Source organism: Serpula lacrymans (assembly GCF_000218685.1).
Source record: "Serpula lacrymans var. lacrymans S7.9 unplaced genomic scaffold SERLAscaffold_13, whole genome shotgun sequence".
In the NCBI taxonomy this organism is placed as follows: Eukaryota; Fungi; Basidiomycota; class Agaricomycetes; order Boletales; family Serpulaceae; genus Serpula; species Serpula lacrymans.
In genome coordinates, this window is record NW_006763302.1 from 246,110 (window position 1) to 260,877 (window position 14,768).

The window sequence follows — 14,768 nt, forward strand, 5'->3', positions numbered from 1 at the left end:
AGGTTTTCCAGTCAAAATGAGAGTAGTGGATAATGAGTGGAACTTGAAACCAATAAAACACAACAAACGCGTTAAGCAATGAAGTCACGTGAATTGATTTTATAACATCGTATTACCCAGCGGTGGAGCAATTCTAGCGGTTAGAGTATGCAGAACGTATTCTAGACAAAAGACAACGACTGGGATATCAGGAGAAATGGATCCATGAGTACTAGTGCAACAATATCAAGGGAAAGTAAGAAGAAACGGAGTCATCAGCATGTGAGAAAATGTGAGAATATTATCACGCTCCAGGAACGAAAGCACTTAGCCCCGCGGCCTGAATCTTAGCAGGATCCTCTGCATTCAAGGCCCCAACGAGGTTGATCAGTTGACCCCTGCCCTCATCGCCGATTTGGTCAACGCCACTAGGGTCCAAGACGTGGGCAAAGACCATGAGCAATCTGTCCATGAAGGGGTACAGCGCTTGTGGGTTCGTGCGGAAGAGATGGAACAGCGCGCGGAAAACAGGGCGGTTCTCGAGGTAGTCATTTTTGAGGGGTAGGCTCTCCATCAGGACGGGAAGGACCTGGTCCAAAGGAACAGCTGCTGTGTTGCGAACAATGAGACGCGATACTGCACCAGCAGCATTGTCTTTGGAGTTCAGCCGTGCGGGAGAAGCATCAGGTGCTACATCGAACAACGGACGCAATGCAGCGAGAAGAGGAAGGAATTGAGGAGAGAGATCCACTTCTGAGTTCTCCACAAGAAGACCCACAGCAAACGCGGCGTTACTTTGTACCTCAGCTTCCTCATCACCAAGAGCACGGTAGAAGAGTTCAAGCAGGGGTTCAGTTGACGGCGTGACAGCGTTCTTCATTCCTGCGATGATCTCTGCCAGACAACCTATGGCAGACGAACGGTCACTTAGGGAGCGACTCTTTTTCTGTACGATGAAAGTGTGATCAGAAAGATTCATAAATCACCGGAACAATTCCCTTACGTAGTATTTCGAAACAAGAGGGAAGAAAGTGCCGAAAGCTTGTGCGAAGTCCCCTCCAAGTGCGTTCGCCAAGGAAGCAACAAGGTCGCCAGCAGAGGAAATCAATACAGAGTCATATTCGGCGGAATCTTCAGGAGCCTCTTCGTTCTCATCTTGATCAGGATCCTGTTGGCAGAGAGCTTTCTGCTCCAAAACTTGAACAGCAATGCTGCAGATAGAGTCGAGATCTAAAGAGTAGGTGAGCTCATGTTCGAACTCGATACAACAGGGTACTTACGGTTTTCAAGGAAGGCAGGGCCTATCTTGTTGATAGTCTCAGCAAACCCAACGCACAACGAAGAAACGACGCTCCTGCAGACTTGTAAGCATGAGAACGAATTATCGAGGTCTGTCTAGCTTACTTATTATCCTCAGATTCATACATCTCAAGCAGAGGTGGAAGGCTGTGACCAATCAACTCCTTGACACTAGAGCTGATAGGAGTTTGCTACACAAATCGACATCAGCAAAGACATGTGTTATAACATGGAGTATAGTTACCACGGTAGTACCAGGCTGCCACTCCTGGAGGTCACTAAGGTCGTAGAAGGTCCTGACGATCTCAAGGAGAGAGTCTGTAGCGGATTTGCGGATACCTTCATAGTAATGGGGCAAGAGGCTAACGAGCTCCAGCGTGCACTGCTCGACGTATGGGAAGAAGTGGTTTCGTGTGGCAGCGAATAGAGTTCCAATAGTGTCGGCTGCGATCTCCTTCTCGACAGCAATGGCGCTGTTCACGTCGAGCATTTTTTCGACATCAATATCTTCTAGTTCGACCTCAGGGTTCCCGTTGGCGTCGATCTCATCCACCACAGCGATAGCGCTGGAAGGTGAGGAGCCAGAGGCAAAAGCAGCAGCAGCTTCAGAAGTGGAGACTAACATTTTCAGATAGGATTATTATTTGAAACACTTTCTTGAGGGCGAAACGACTTACGAGTCTCGTTCTCCTCTCCATGCTCAGCCTGACGGCAACTGGTCAAAAGCGGAGGGACAACGCTGGAGAGGAAAGGCGCAAACTCTTCCCTGAAGACCCTCGCCATCACACCAAAGAACAAGAAACTGCACTCCCTGAGACGTGCACTGCCCATCTCGATACCTTGGAATGCCTGTTTCATCATATCTGCGAAATAGGGGCGGAATACCTCCACACCCACAGCCTCGGCGAAGGTACCTACAGCATCCATGGTGATACCACGAAGTTCAATCTCTTCGCCTTCAGCAGTAAGCACGAGGAAGTGCTGGAGCTTGTTCATGGTAGGCTGGAAGTAAGGGAGGAACTTCTCCTTAGATGCATGTGCAGCACTGCCAATAGCACCAGTCACAACAGCCTTGACAGTGAGAGGGGCGGTGTCAAGAAGACCAGCGAGCTGCTCCATAATGAGTTGGAGGTATTGCTCGATGACATCGTGCAAGATTTCAAGTAAAGCATCGAGTGCTGTGCATGCAGAGCGTTGGGTGGCAGGATCATTGACCAAGGTCATGATAGCCTAGGAAATTGCCTAAGTCAGTGTATTGTCTATTGTCGCATATATATTTACTTACAGGAACAAGGGCAGCGTGTTTCGAAACACATTCTTCCTCGAGCCACTCACAGAGACAGCTCACTGCGGTACAAGTTGCCTTCCTGACCGAGGCATCCTGATCTTGTAAGCCAGCTTCGATGATAGGCCAAACATGGTTCATAAGGGGGGTCATAAACTCGCTGCAACCTTCTACTGCGACACCAAGGGCAAGCATAGCACCGCGGCGGTTGGCAGGATCAGGAGAGGAGAAGTATTGCTGGATGAGGGTACGAAGCGCAGGGAACACTTGAGTAGGAGGCAAGGAAGTCGCAAGACCATCGATAATGCGCAGGGCAGACTATCCATTGGATATACACGTCAGATTCAGGGTAATCAGTTAAACATTCGCGTCACTCACGCGACAAGGAGCATCATCATCAAGGTCTTCGGGTTCGGGTTCAGTTGCAATAGGCATGAGACCCTCCAAGATGGCGGGAGCAAGGTTCTGACTCTGAATCTTGGATTTTTTGCTGGAATTATTTGAATTAGCTGTTGTCGACAATGCCATCAAGGAATATCATACTATTGGACTGTCCAGTTCAAAGCATTGAGAGCAAGAACACGGAGCTCAGCGTCAAAGTTACGGTTTCCGCCACATGTAAGGAGGAAAGAGGCAAATTCGGCGATGTGGGGACCGAGAATAGGAATTTCCTATGATGAAAGGGGTAAGCTGACAAGAAGCAAGTCGAAAGTCGAAAACGGGACGTACGAGAATAAGCAGTGTCTCGAAAACGTCGAAGAGTTGACGAGCGCCAGTTTCGTTATTGGCCTCGAGACACTGTCCGATGACCCTAATCATGCTGGGAAGCAGAGCTTGGAAAGATTTCTAATATCATGCGTCAGAAACCATAACTAATATGTTCCAGACAACCTTACAATGTCGGCCTTATCGTCAGAATCGATGTACTGAGCAATAACACCTAAAGCCCTGTGTAACGCATGTCAGCTCATAAAAGAAACATCAAGGGATCTAGTGAGCATACCGGACAGTCGTCACGCGCACATCCATGCTTTCAGGATCATTGAGCAAAGACTCAAATAGCTTGAAGAAGCTTTGGAGGTGCTCCTGGAAGCCCTCGACGATATTTTCGAGGACAGTGAATAGAATATAAATGCCAACTTCGCGATGTATTGTTTGCGCAGAAGTGCATGACTGATGTAAGAAAGGGAGTAGCTGGGGCCATGTGCCGTTAGGGATTTCTACAGAGGCAATAGCAGCGATAACCCGCGCAGCCGAATGGCGAACGAGATTACTATAAAATGAAGCGATGAAGGTATGAAATGTAAGTTTGTGACTTCTTGAAGATAAAGTAGAACGAAACAGACTTTGGTTCTGCGAGGATCAGCTCTGGAAGTTTATCTTTGATCTGTTGACGCTCATCTTGAGGGAGTTGAGTCCATAGATCTCCGCTTTTCTGATTTATACGTTTGCGCATCTCGACTGCGGCGAGCTGACGAACCTGATGAACGAAAACATGCCTTAATTACCGATCAGAGCGCGATCAGAAGAACACATACAGCGACCTCCGGAGAGCTGGCGAGGATGCTAGCGAGGGCAGATATACATGCTGGATTTTTGTAATATTCGGTGTTCAGCTGAGCTGTAGCCTATTGAGATCATGCGATTAACATGTTGGATCTTCTGTCTGCACGATATAGCGATCTTACAGCTTTAAGTTGAACCGTGTCGTTACTAGAGACCGACTGGGTCAATAAATTGTGCAATCCCTGGATAAAATTCGGCTAGATCGCGTGGTTTTGAGAGAAAGAAAGGACATTAGTGTTTTGTATAGAGCAACATGAATATGATATATACGCACATCCATTGTACAAGGGTCGTAAAGAGAGGATAGGAAGGGATAAGAAGAAAATGTAGATGATGATCGAGATGACCACTACCAAAAATTTGGCGGAGTCCCAAAAATTTTGCCGTTACCCATGTGCACGGCTGTAAAGCATCATTGTCTTCACTCCAAGTCCAAGCCTGCAACAAGTATGGTATGGCTCTGATCCTTGGATACACTGCATACATCTTACACTAGTATGACAAGGAAATACTGCTGAACAACGGTCTACAGGTCGTTCTGTGCTGTTTAACCACTCCAAGGCGAGCACTGATGTCCTCAGGTCTTGTCTCATCGATAATCATAAAACAAAATCACAACTCAAAATGGACTTGTTCTTGTCGCGTGGCTGGACCACAATGCAAGTTATGTCTCCAATACATGCTTGTACCGGTACGCTTCCCTGCTCAAACGGACCGTACCCTTTGCCCTCTTTGCCCTCTTTACGTCGTCCAGGCTGCACCTGTTGCTATCTACGCGTTCTTACGGCACACATATCTCCTTGTGTACCTCATCATTGTGCACCCTCGGTAGCTTTCACTATAACCGTAATACATCGCTAACACACCGAGGACTCGTCAGTGGCAGTGAACTACATTCGTTCGTTCCTTGTCGCTTCCACTCGCAATTGTCGTTCAAATAATACGTAATAGCCGGGCGAAAAACACAATGAGCGTCATGAATGTACACCATAATGCACGCGCAGTGACTACTGCAATTCGTGGTTATGTTTAGACTGGTCATTTGACAATGATCTGCTAAGAATAATCCAGTGGGTTCATTCCATCATGCCATGACTAGAATACAAAATGCGATAAGCGAGCGTCTAGCACTCGACCGGTGAGTAATGTAAGCTATCTAGTAGCTACAGATTATGCATAGCAAGGAGCCCAGATGAAACGAAAACTAGTGCAAATGCGAGCATGCGTGTATCGCTCGAAATCATCGTGTATATCGTAATGCATGCGACACTTCAGGTATCTCAGTCCACCATCTTCTCCTGGAAAAATAGCAGTTTCATGAGGAACCAGAGCCAGTCAAGCCACCCTGAGCACCCGTTGCAGCGATACGAGACTGAGCATCGGATGTAGTGGTGCAGGTGATCGACGTTCCCGCAGAGTTGACAAGAGGAAGAGCTGCACAAGTGAGCGTCGACCCGCAGGATGACGTAACAAACGTGCCCGACACACACTGCGCGAAGTCACCGTTAACGCAGGCATTTGTTCCCTCTTTGAAATAAAATAATAAGAACACCGTCAGTGTGCATATATCTCAAAAGGCAATGCCACGTACCAGTACAGGTAGAGTTAGCAGTAAGAGAAGCGAACTGAGCATTCAATTTCTGCGCAGCTTGACCGTTGGACAGAAGCAAGCTACTGTTACCCGAGGAAGAGGTGGGTGTGGCACCAGCTGCAGACGACGTAGTAGAGATAGTGGTCGTTGTCTCGCCTGTACCGTCATCGCAGTCACCGTCATCATTATCGACGGAAGTCTCAGTAGGGGAAGGAGCAGTCGCAGATCCTGACGCCGAGGGAGTAGCTGAACCCGTAGAGTTCCCAGAGCTTGAGCCAGATGATGTGGAGCCGACTCCAGGGCTCTGAGTGAGATCGGTTAGCTGAGCACCGTTAGTGATAGGTCCAGAGGGGTTTGCAGGGCAAGAACCAGCGGGGGATAGGGGTGATGACATGCCAAAAGGGATGGTACCATTCCCACCGACAGCGATGCCACCGACGAAGGTCTTGGCATCATCACCCTGCCACTGGCACTGATACAACCCGTTGAGTTCAGCATTACGCGGAGCACTCTGACAGTAGGGAACACTCTGAGAGGTGGGCTGCAAGTGAAAGAAACGCGTCAGATGAGTTGGACGGGTGGAAATACAAACACCTACAGAGTTGCGTGGCTGTTGCGCGAAGATTTGGGCAAACTTGATCATGTTGGGGTCATTATTGAGCGTCTTGGCGAGGTCAATCATGTTGTCGGCAGCATCCTGCTGAGCGCAAGCTCCCGGTGCAGCCAAGAGGGTACCGAAAGAGGCTACGGCAACAGGGTTGCACTGTTGGCCTCCGCCAGCAGCAGTCTACACAAAATAGTTAGGCATACGCAAGCGAGGAGAGCTAGACGAGCCTTGTACGTACACAAGCTGCCTCCCACTTTGTAGTGGAGTCGGAAATGGTCTGCTGGATGCGCTTCCACAAAGGCGCTGCGTTGACAGAAGCAGCAGCAAGAGCAACGGTGAAGATGGCGAGTTGAACCATTGTTAGTTATTGAAGCGTTGGTGCGTGTATGAAATGTAAAGTGGTGAGTGTTAAGAGACGGCGTAAATAAGACCTGCGGGGAGAGAACGAGGGCAATTGGGAAAGAAAGACGCCTGAAAGACGGTGGGCGAGCGCGGCTCTGTGCAGGAAGAGGTAAAGAAGAGAAAATGTGGATGAGGACTGCAAGAGATCCGCTGGTCTTTATATAATGTTCTTGGTGGTTCGGCTTGTGCCATTTGTGGTAAAGGACAACAATGGAAACCGGGCACAAGCTTCGTTCGTGGGTCCCGGTCACGTTTCTCACAAAAGACGCGTCACAAAAAAGAACAAAAGACTGAACCGAACTTTGAGTCCCGTCGTCGTGGTAAGCAGCGGGCTCACATTGTACTGTCTCAGTTCATTCATGGTTATTTTCATCGTGGTTCAGAGTCATACGCTCCAATATTGTTCTGATTTCTCTGATTCATAGTCACGCCTTTTCAGGTCTTTGCGATATCTTTACTCCTTTCGGCGTCGATTTTCTTTTGCGCGTCGCTACCGCGGTTACTTGAGACCTACTTGGACAAATTTCACCAAGGCACATAGCTGGAAAAGTTGGGTGCCAAAACCCTGTTTCCTTCCATAACAGCCCCTTTTCAAAAGGTTTCCGATCGTCTGATACCTTTTTGGTGTTGCGCCACAATCATGTTACCTTAGAATTCGTTCATTTGCAACAAACATCCTCTATTTATCAGCTTTCTCCCTAAATGGCCCTCTCAGAAACGTTGTACCTTGAAGAATTGTCAAGGCGACCAACTGCCATGATCGCAAGTACAGATCACGACGAGGGCTCTACCTAATGCGCAAAGTGTTGACTCAGGATCCCACAAAGTTTAAAGGAGCCATGCGGGTCAGTTGGGAGCATGTCGTATGGTGCTGAACGCGGTTGTACACATTAACCCCTTCGAACCAGTTCTATTTCCAAGTCGACGAGCTGGCGCAAATCATCTTCTTTTCGAAACTTCTTTGTTGGGAGTAAACCAGTATGCTAGTAGGTTGCGGTGGCATGCTAAAGTACATGTAGCAATAATAATATTAATACTAATACAGAGCTGTGCATGGAAAATACTCTCAGTGAATGTATGATAAGTCCACCCATACTAGTGTAGCTGTACCCCGACCCCCATCAGATCTCCAACCGAAACCAGAGAGGAATCATCTTCCACATCCTTTCCCTCTCCCTTGCAGCCCACATCTCCAGCGCCCTCGCACAAGCCTCACATTCAGAAAATTCAGCACTCTTCAGCTGTCCTAGCTCATCCGCGACATATAGCGGATCTGTGCATCCCCGTTCGCGGTCAAAGAGGTAGTGCTGCGTTGCGAGCGCTACGAGCTCTGAAAAGTCTCTACGACATGCACGATGGGAGTGAGCGTGTGTGTGCTGGGAGGGTGAATAGGGGAGGTGTAAAAGAGTGGACGATGTGCCCATGGACTGAATGAGCGATGTGATTGCATTTTGCGTGGCCTCTTTACCGAGCATGAGCTTCTGCATGTCAGGGCCAGAAAGTGGAAGCGGGGTCACGATAGCGCCACGGGAACTGTGAGACGGTCCTTCGTCCTCTTCGTTTGGTTCAAAGATCTGAGTATAGTGATAGCGGGAGAGGTCGTAGAACGCAGAAGGGAGCAGACTAGGCTCATTCACTTCGCGAGCGAGATTGATCACAGCCTGGTGGATTATGGTTGATTGAAAGAAGCAATATAGCTAGATGAAAACATACAATTGGTGAAGGATAAAGATGCGCGACGCCAAGACCAGTAGTTAGTTCGTGAGCACGTGCGACGTCCTCGCGAGCATCCCACATCTTGAGCGTTGATGGCCAAGCAGTGCTGAGGTGTGAGAGAGACTTGGTACGCAACGTATCCACAAGATACTTCGTTGAAAGGCGAAGGATACCAGATACAGTACGAAAGTCGGTGTGGTCGTTATTACCAAAGTCTCTGTTAGCAGGATTAAGGTTAGAGCATCAAGTTGTAAGGTTAATAGTGCAGCGTACGGTCCATCATAGAGGGCTGTGAGCAGATTCTCTACATCCTCCGCGCTGTCGTGCAGATAAATAACAGGGCACCCTTCAATTTCATTCTCAGAATCGACTTCGAGGACAGCGCTGCTTCGAGAAGAAGAGGAGTTGCGATCAATAATGGCTCGGGATTGTTCATTGGATTTCTCGTGATGTGGCTGGGGGAGAGAGAATAAATCATGAAAAAATGCTGAATGGCGAGACAACTGTGATTTGTGGACTCGGAATATGGTGTTTTCAGCCCGTAGAACAACCTGTTTGCAACTCGTGTTAGATGTATGGGCAAGAGAACGCACGCGCACAACATGACGTGATAATTACCGATCCATCGCAAAACCAAAGGTCATCATGCTTGGTGAAACCAGAACCAGACGCGTCTTTGCCTGTCTCTTTCTCATCACAAGCGTTTTCCGAATTGGCCTGCTTAGACTGTGGATAGCAACAGGAAAGCTTCTTCGGCGACATTGGTGGTGGGGAGTGCAGACCGCTGGCAGGGATGGGTAGCGGGTAGTAGCTAGAATACATGGCCATTGAACACAGACCATAAATGGGTAGTATGGTGTACTTCAAATGGCTAACTGAACACAAGGATGGTGAGGGTGAGGATTGTGGTTGATGGCCGCGACGGTGAGGGAATGGAGGAAGCTGTGCATGCTGCAGGTTGTACATAAACCAACTGTATTGTCCGCGTACTACATATCGGTCATAGATAAGATAGGGTTCAAACTCCACGATGCACCTCTCGTCGTTCCCTTGACCATACCGATACTAGTAACTACTAGTATGAGGCGAGTGCAGGGTCTCTAGGGAAAAGTGGCAAACGTGTTTTTGGGAGATAGTAAGATATAGTGAGAATAATATGTTAGTAACTAGTGGACAAGCGAACATCCTGTATCTTGACTCCATCCAACTTACACGTCCGAGTCGGCAAAGCTTTTTTCATAACACATCCATCCGTCGTTGTTCTGCGCAAGATTTGCATCTACGCTGTGGTCTGATTAAGCCGGTAAAACGGAAGGGCGCTAATGCCGTGCTGCATTTAGTGCTGTCGTCGGGCAGTGCCAGTCGGGCCAACTAGAAGAAGCGAGATCCCGCTGTGCAAGAATGCACTCCGCCGGCGCATTCTCTCTGTCTGGAATTCGAGCTAGTCTAAGGGACTACTCTCTCGTAGCGATGTCGTTTCCACTCAATGGATCCCAAGAAACAATTCAAAAAGACGGTCGTGTTAATAGGACCTGAATGATTGCTTACGAAAAGCGCACAGGATCCAAACCTATATGCTGCGCGAAGTACGGGTACCAGCAGACCAAGATCTGATCTTTGGCTATAACTTGTTGGCCATACGAAAGAAAACAGCCGCTCATCTTTGAGTACACGTCAATATATGTGATAAGGCTTTCCGAAGATATCTCGCCTGTAATCTCGATTACGTTTGTGGCCGCCTATCTATTGAAAGATCTGTAGGACGTGGAGGTGTTTTTGGGGATCCAAATGCAACTTGACGCCTTCCTAGAATTCCCCATGCGGGTCTGTAATGGCAACTGAGTATATCTAAGGCTAGAAGAACTCAATTCCCCCAATGTAATCACGGGCCTCTTCAGTCAATGCCGGAAATAGAACCTAACAGTTTACCAAAATTACTTTGATCAAGGCGCCGAGTATTTTGATACACGAAAGATATCTGCAAAGATGCTGTTATAGTCCCGCGACATCGTGCAATGGCTGAAGGTACTGCCCTTGATGGTAGGAACGATAACATAAAATGCTGTCAGTTGTGACATTGATCGGAGATTTCAGTTTGAGCTCGTCAAGGCCACAGACAAATTTGGAAGAACCAGCCTTATTCCTTGTTATTTGCCCTGCCCAGTTGCTCGGAAATGGCATTCAGTTTTATTTGGACATCGAGTCAATTGTGCCTTCCTGAATTACAATTACGACTACTGTTATGTGCCACGGAAGTTTGATTATCGCCAATAGTCTTGTCCGTTCCAAGCGAAAAGCGAAAAGGATTTTAACTTGCTGTTCAACACGAGATGTAATTCAAAGTCACATAGCAGTGAGGAAGAGACAAACCGGTACCCCCCGATCAGTGTGTATCGTTCTGGAAATGCTGTAGAGGGGGATCATGTGGCCTTACACGATATTCGAATTTATGACCGCATTCGGCATGAGCTAGTCAACACCCAGTGAACCATGCTGTTAATTGCATGTCTGGCGATAGTAAGCTTAGCTTTTCGGTGCAGAAACAAGTTCGTTATTCGGCCGCCATCTATACCAGTCTCATCACTACATGAATGGATACTCCCGTAAACATTCCTGTGAGAATGGGGTCACTCGCATACTTAAAGAGAGTCGAACGTACTTGTTCAGCAACAAACACATATCCTCCATTTCATCAACTTTACTCAGCTACTCTTAGAATGAGCTCCAGCCAGACAGGACATGTGAGTTTGTTTCTCGCGGTTACTGGTGTTAGGATGAATCTGATGTACTTGCAGGATATCCCCACTCCCAAAGACCGATGCAATGACTGTGAAACGGTTAGCTATCAAGTATAATGTGCAGACACCCAAAGCTTACTTGTCATAGGTCCTTAATTATCCGGTGCAAGTGGACATGAGGGAAGTTATCGCTGGTGAAGGAAGAAAGGCCAGTTAAATAACATATAGATTGAAGCCACACTCATACTATCACTAAAAACAGAATATCATAATATTCGGAGGAACAGGAGCTGGGAAAAGCTCACTTATCAACCTAATTTCTGGCAGAAACGTTGCCGGTACTTCTGGAGGAGCTCATGGTTGTACCATGGAGTCGCGTAGCTACGACATCCAAATCGGAGAAAATAACTTCCAGATTTTCGATACTATGGGTCTGAATGAGCCTGAAATCCAAGGAAAGGGACATTTGGAAGCCATCGCCAAAGCATACGACCTTATTCGTCGCCTCGAGAACTCTGGCGGCATCCAACTGTTGGTTTTTTGTATACGTGGAGGTAGAATCACAAGAACCACGCAGCAGAATTGGAGGCTTTTCCACGACGTCTTATGTGATAAGAAAGTCCCTGCTGTCATGGTCATCACTGGCCTTGAATTAGTAGATCCTATGGAGCGATGGTGGACGGACAATCAGAGGCATTTCAAGCCTTATGGTATAGCTCCTGTTGGACAGGCATGCGTCACTGCGATACCTGGACTTGACGGGATGTACAAGGAGAAGTACAACAGCTCGAAGCTGAAGGTGCGGGAATTGCTGTTGAGGCATTGTGAGGATTTGGGATATAACGTAGGAAGACACAACTGGTTTGTACGAGTTGCGAAGTTTATTCGGAGCTTAAGTTCACATCCCCCATCGCGGAACGACATGCAAAACGCGTTGGTGAAGAAATGTGGACTGTCGAAAATTGATGCAGCCAGGGTTGTACAGAAGATTGAAGAAAAGTAGGTAACGGTAACAAAGAGCAGGCAGACCACGAAGATCTGTGAATTTGTGGTACAGACCATATGGTGTTCGAGTTTAGAAGATGATTACTGCTGTAACATAAAATCGTTAGTTTACTGAGATTTCTGATCAAAAACACAACCCCACCTTGGTGGACTATAGCTTTGTTTATGGTATTTATTAATGGTACTACTTAGAGGGCGATAGCCTCTGAATTCAACAAAGGCAAACAAACCCCGTTCTCTCCCGTCGCCGCCACGGTGACCAGTGGTCCAAACAGTGAATTTATCTAGGCGCAGTTTGCTGAACATAGGCATGCTACGCCTTCGCCCAAAGAAGTTGCCTATCCTTGGACATCCTTCGCGCCCTTCTACGTCTCTTACATTTAGTCGCCGTAGTCTTTTCACCAAATCTACGGGTCCCACCCAGTCGCCTCTTCGTACTGCACTTTACACTACAGTTTTCGCTCTCTCGACTGGCTTGTTTGCCGTTTACTATTTTGATGCGCGTTCGGCATTGCACAGATATGTGCTGACACCAGTATTAAGATATGCTCTTGATGCTGAGACAGGTCATAAGGTCGCCGTCAAGGTATTGAGAAGCGGGTTGGGCCCACGTGACCCCATTAGAGATGAGGACAGGCTCAGAGCAGAGGTGCGTTTTCTGCAGGCTAACTTCTGGTAACTTGCAGTGATACATTTGCTATTACGCCATGCATAGATATGGGGACAAGAAATATCGAATCCAATTGGATTAGCTGCTGGATTCGACAAAGATGCAGAGGCTGTGGACGGTATGTTACCCCCCATCGGTTTCTTAAAAGTGTCTGACGTTATCTTGATAGGTCTGCTCGATCTTGGATTTAGCTGGGTTGAGATTGGGAGCGTTACACCAAAGCCTCAGGTAAATTACATTTCTCTCACTGTTCGCAAACTACTGTTCGCAAGACATGCCGTTCTCATCACAAAAATACGGTTTTGCGCATGTCTTCTTGTGCTCGTATCTCTATGTTGCCGACTGCGGGTTTTATGGTTTTCGCTCATACCGATATCTTGTTTTAGCCAGGAAACCCCCGTCCACGTGTTTTCCACCTTCCTAACGACGCTGCTCTGATTAATCGTTACGGATTCCCATCGCAAGGCGCGGCGTCCGTGCTGGCTCGTCTACGTGCGCGTATACCCACGTTTTATGAACCAGACGCAACTTCAACCGCTGCACTCCGCCCTGGTGCCGTTCTCGCTGTTAACCTCGGTAAAAACAAGACATCTGCAGCTGAATCAGTGGACGACTTTGTTACCGGTGTAAAAACTTTTGGCTCCTATTCTGACGTGCTGGTCGTTAACGTCTCAAGTCCAAATACGCCTGGTCTACGGTGCGTACTGATTCATGTTTTCTCCATCCGTTCTAAATGTTCAATTTTCAGTGGCCTACAAAATCGAGATTTACTAGAGTCTTTACTATCCGAAGCTGCAAAAGCGCGGGACGAGCTTCCACCGTCTCCCCTTACCTTGCGTCGGCCAAAGCTTGTGCTAAAGCTTGCCCCTGACCTTGAGGAATCTCAGATTATTGACATTGCAGATGTTATTCGCCATAGCAAAATAGACGGGGTGATTGTCAGTAATACAACAATCCAGAGACCTTCCAGTCTTACGGACCGTGAGTGAATTCATGTTATTATTGGGACGAGACCGTACATGAATGACTTAATTTACCTTCGCAATACAGCCAACAAGCTTGAAACAGGAGGCCTTTCTGGTGTTCCACTTAAACCTCACTCTCTACGTGCGCTCCGAACCCTGCGTACACACCTTCCTGCTAGCGTTCCGCTTATAGGATGCGGAGGCATTTCCAGCGGTGCAGACGCGCTCGAATTTGCGCAAGCGGGAGCTTCACTTGTCCAGGTATATACTGGTTTTGGCTACGATGGTGCAGGTGCCTGCAGGCGTATTAAAGACGAGCTTTCGAGAGCACTTGAAGCAGAGGGGAAGACATGGGGCGAAGTGGTGAATCAGGCCGTGGAGGATCTGAGTTTAAAGGAACCTAAACCAGTCATGCAAGTAGAAAGAGGGGAGGCCTCGATCAAGAATTTGATTCAAGAAGCGGAGGAACTGAAGTCGGTTTTAGACCGACTGGGAGATAGAATAGGGGCTGAGGAAGATAAATTAGGCTCTGAGAGCGGTCAGGCGATGTTGACTGTTATTTCATGATAGATAACAGAGAATCATTCGGGACCCCGTTTAGCGTGGCGCGACTACCAGTACGCACGCTGATTATTTATCATAGTTCAAGATGAACAAGCTTAACTTCCTACCCAAATGGATACAATCACACCTCAAAGCCTCCCGTTCTCAGCGATTCCTGGTTCCGATTCTCGGTGTGAGTTACTAGTGAGTCACATCGTGTGGTATAGCTGCGAGTAAATGACTACACAAAGTACTATTGCACCAAAGATTTCTTATCGGCTCGTAATATGCCAATGCCAAGCGGGAACGCGCATGCGGATCCTACCCCCTCTTTCAGCAAAAGGAATAAGATGTACCAGTGGAGGTAGATATTAATAATATGAGTGTTTCGGTACGCATTCT

The 14,768-nt window shown here is 47.7% G+C and overlaps 3 protein-coding genes across 3 annotated transcripts; 1 reads left to right on the top strand and 2 right to left on the bottom strand.

The window, feature by feature from the left end:
* Nucleotides 1-283: 283 nt before the first annotated feature.
* On the bottom strand, nucleotides 284-4,409 carry SERLADRAFT_441859 (uncharacterized protein; the record flags this gene model as incomplete). Its single annotated transcript, XM_007322421.1, has 16 exons — nucleotides 284-925; nucleotides 983-1,209; nucleotides 1,260-1,333; nucleotides 1,384-1,469; nucleotides 1,523-1,896; nucleotides 1,956-2,508; nucleotides 2,564-2,881; nucleotides 2,942-3,053; nucleotides 3,107-3,234; nucleotides 3,293-3,409; nucleotides 3,460-3,511; nucleotides 3,567-3,836; nucleotides 3,910-4,043; nucleotides 4,102-4,191; nucleotides 4,252-4,326; nucleotides 4,404-4,409. The coding sequence occupies 16 exons, from the start codon at nucleotides 4,407-4,409 to the stop codon at nucleotides 284-286; spliced, it is 3,258 nt and encodes a 1,085-aa protein (XP_007322483.1).
* Nucleotides 4,410-7,689: 3,280 nt separating this feature from the next.
* On the bottom strand, nucleotides 7,690-9,371 carry SERLADRAFT_476777 (uncharacterized protein; the record flags this gene model as incomplete). The annotated part of the gene is made up of 4 exons (XM_007322422.1): nucleotides 7,690-8,390; nucleotides 8,443-8,662; nucleotides 8,719-8,996; nucleotides 9,064-9,371. 4 exons carry the CDS (start codon nucleotides 9,271-9,273, stop codon nucleotides 7,851-7,853), a joined length of 1,248 nt encoding a protein of 415 aa, XP_007322484.1.
* A 3,079-nt stretch (nucleotides 9,372-12,450) lies between these two features.
* On the top strand, nucleotides 12,451-14,520 carry SERLADRAFT_363420 (uncharacterized protein; the record flags this gene model as incomplete). The annotated part of the gene is made up of 6 exons (XM_007322423.1): nucleotides 12,451-12,837; nucleotides 12,904-12,976; nucleotides 13,028-13,086; nucleotides 13,245-13,555; nucleotides 13,607-13,839; nucleotides 13,909-14,520. The coding sequence occupies 6 exons, from the start codon at nucleotides 12,499-12,501 to the stop codon at nucleotides 14,388-14,390; spliced, it is 1,497 nt and encodes a 498-aa protein (XP_007322485.1).
* Between the last annotated feature and the right edge of the window lie 248 nt (nucleotides 14,521-14,768).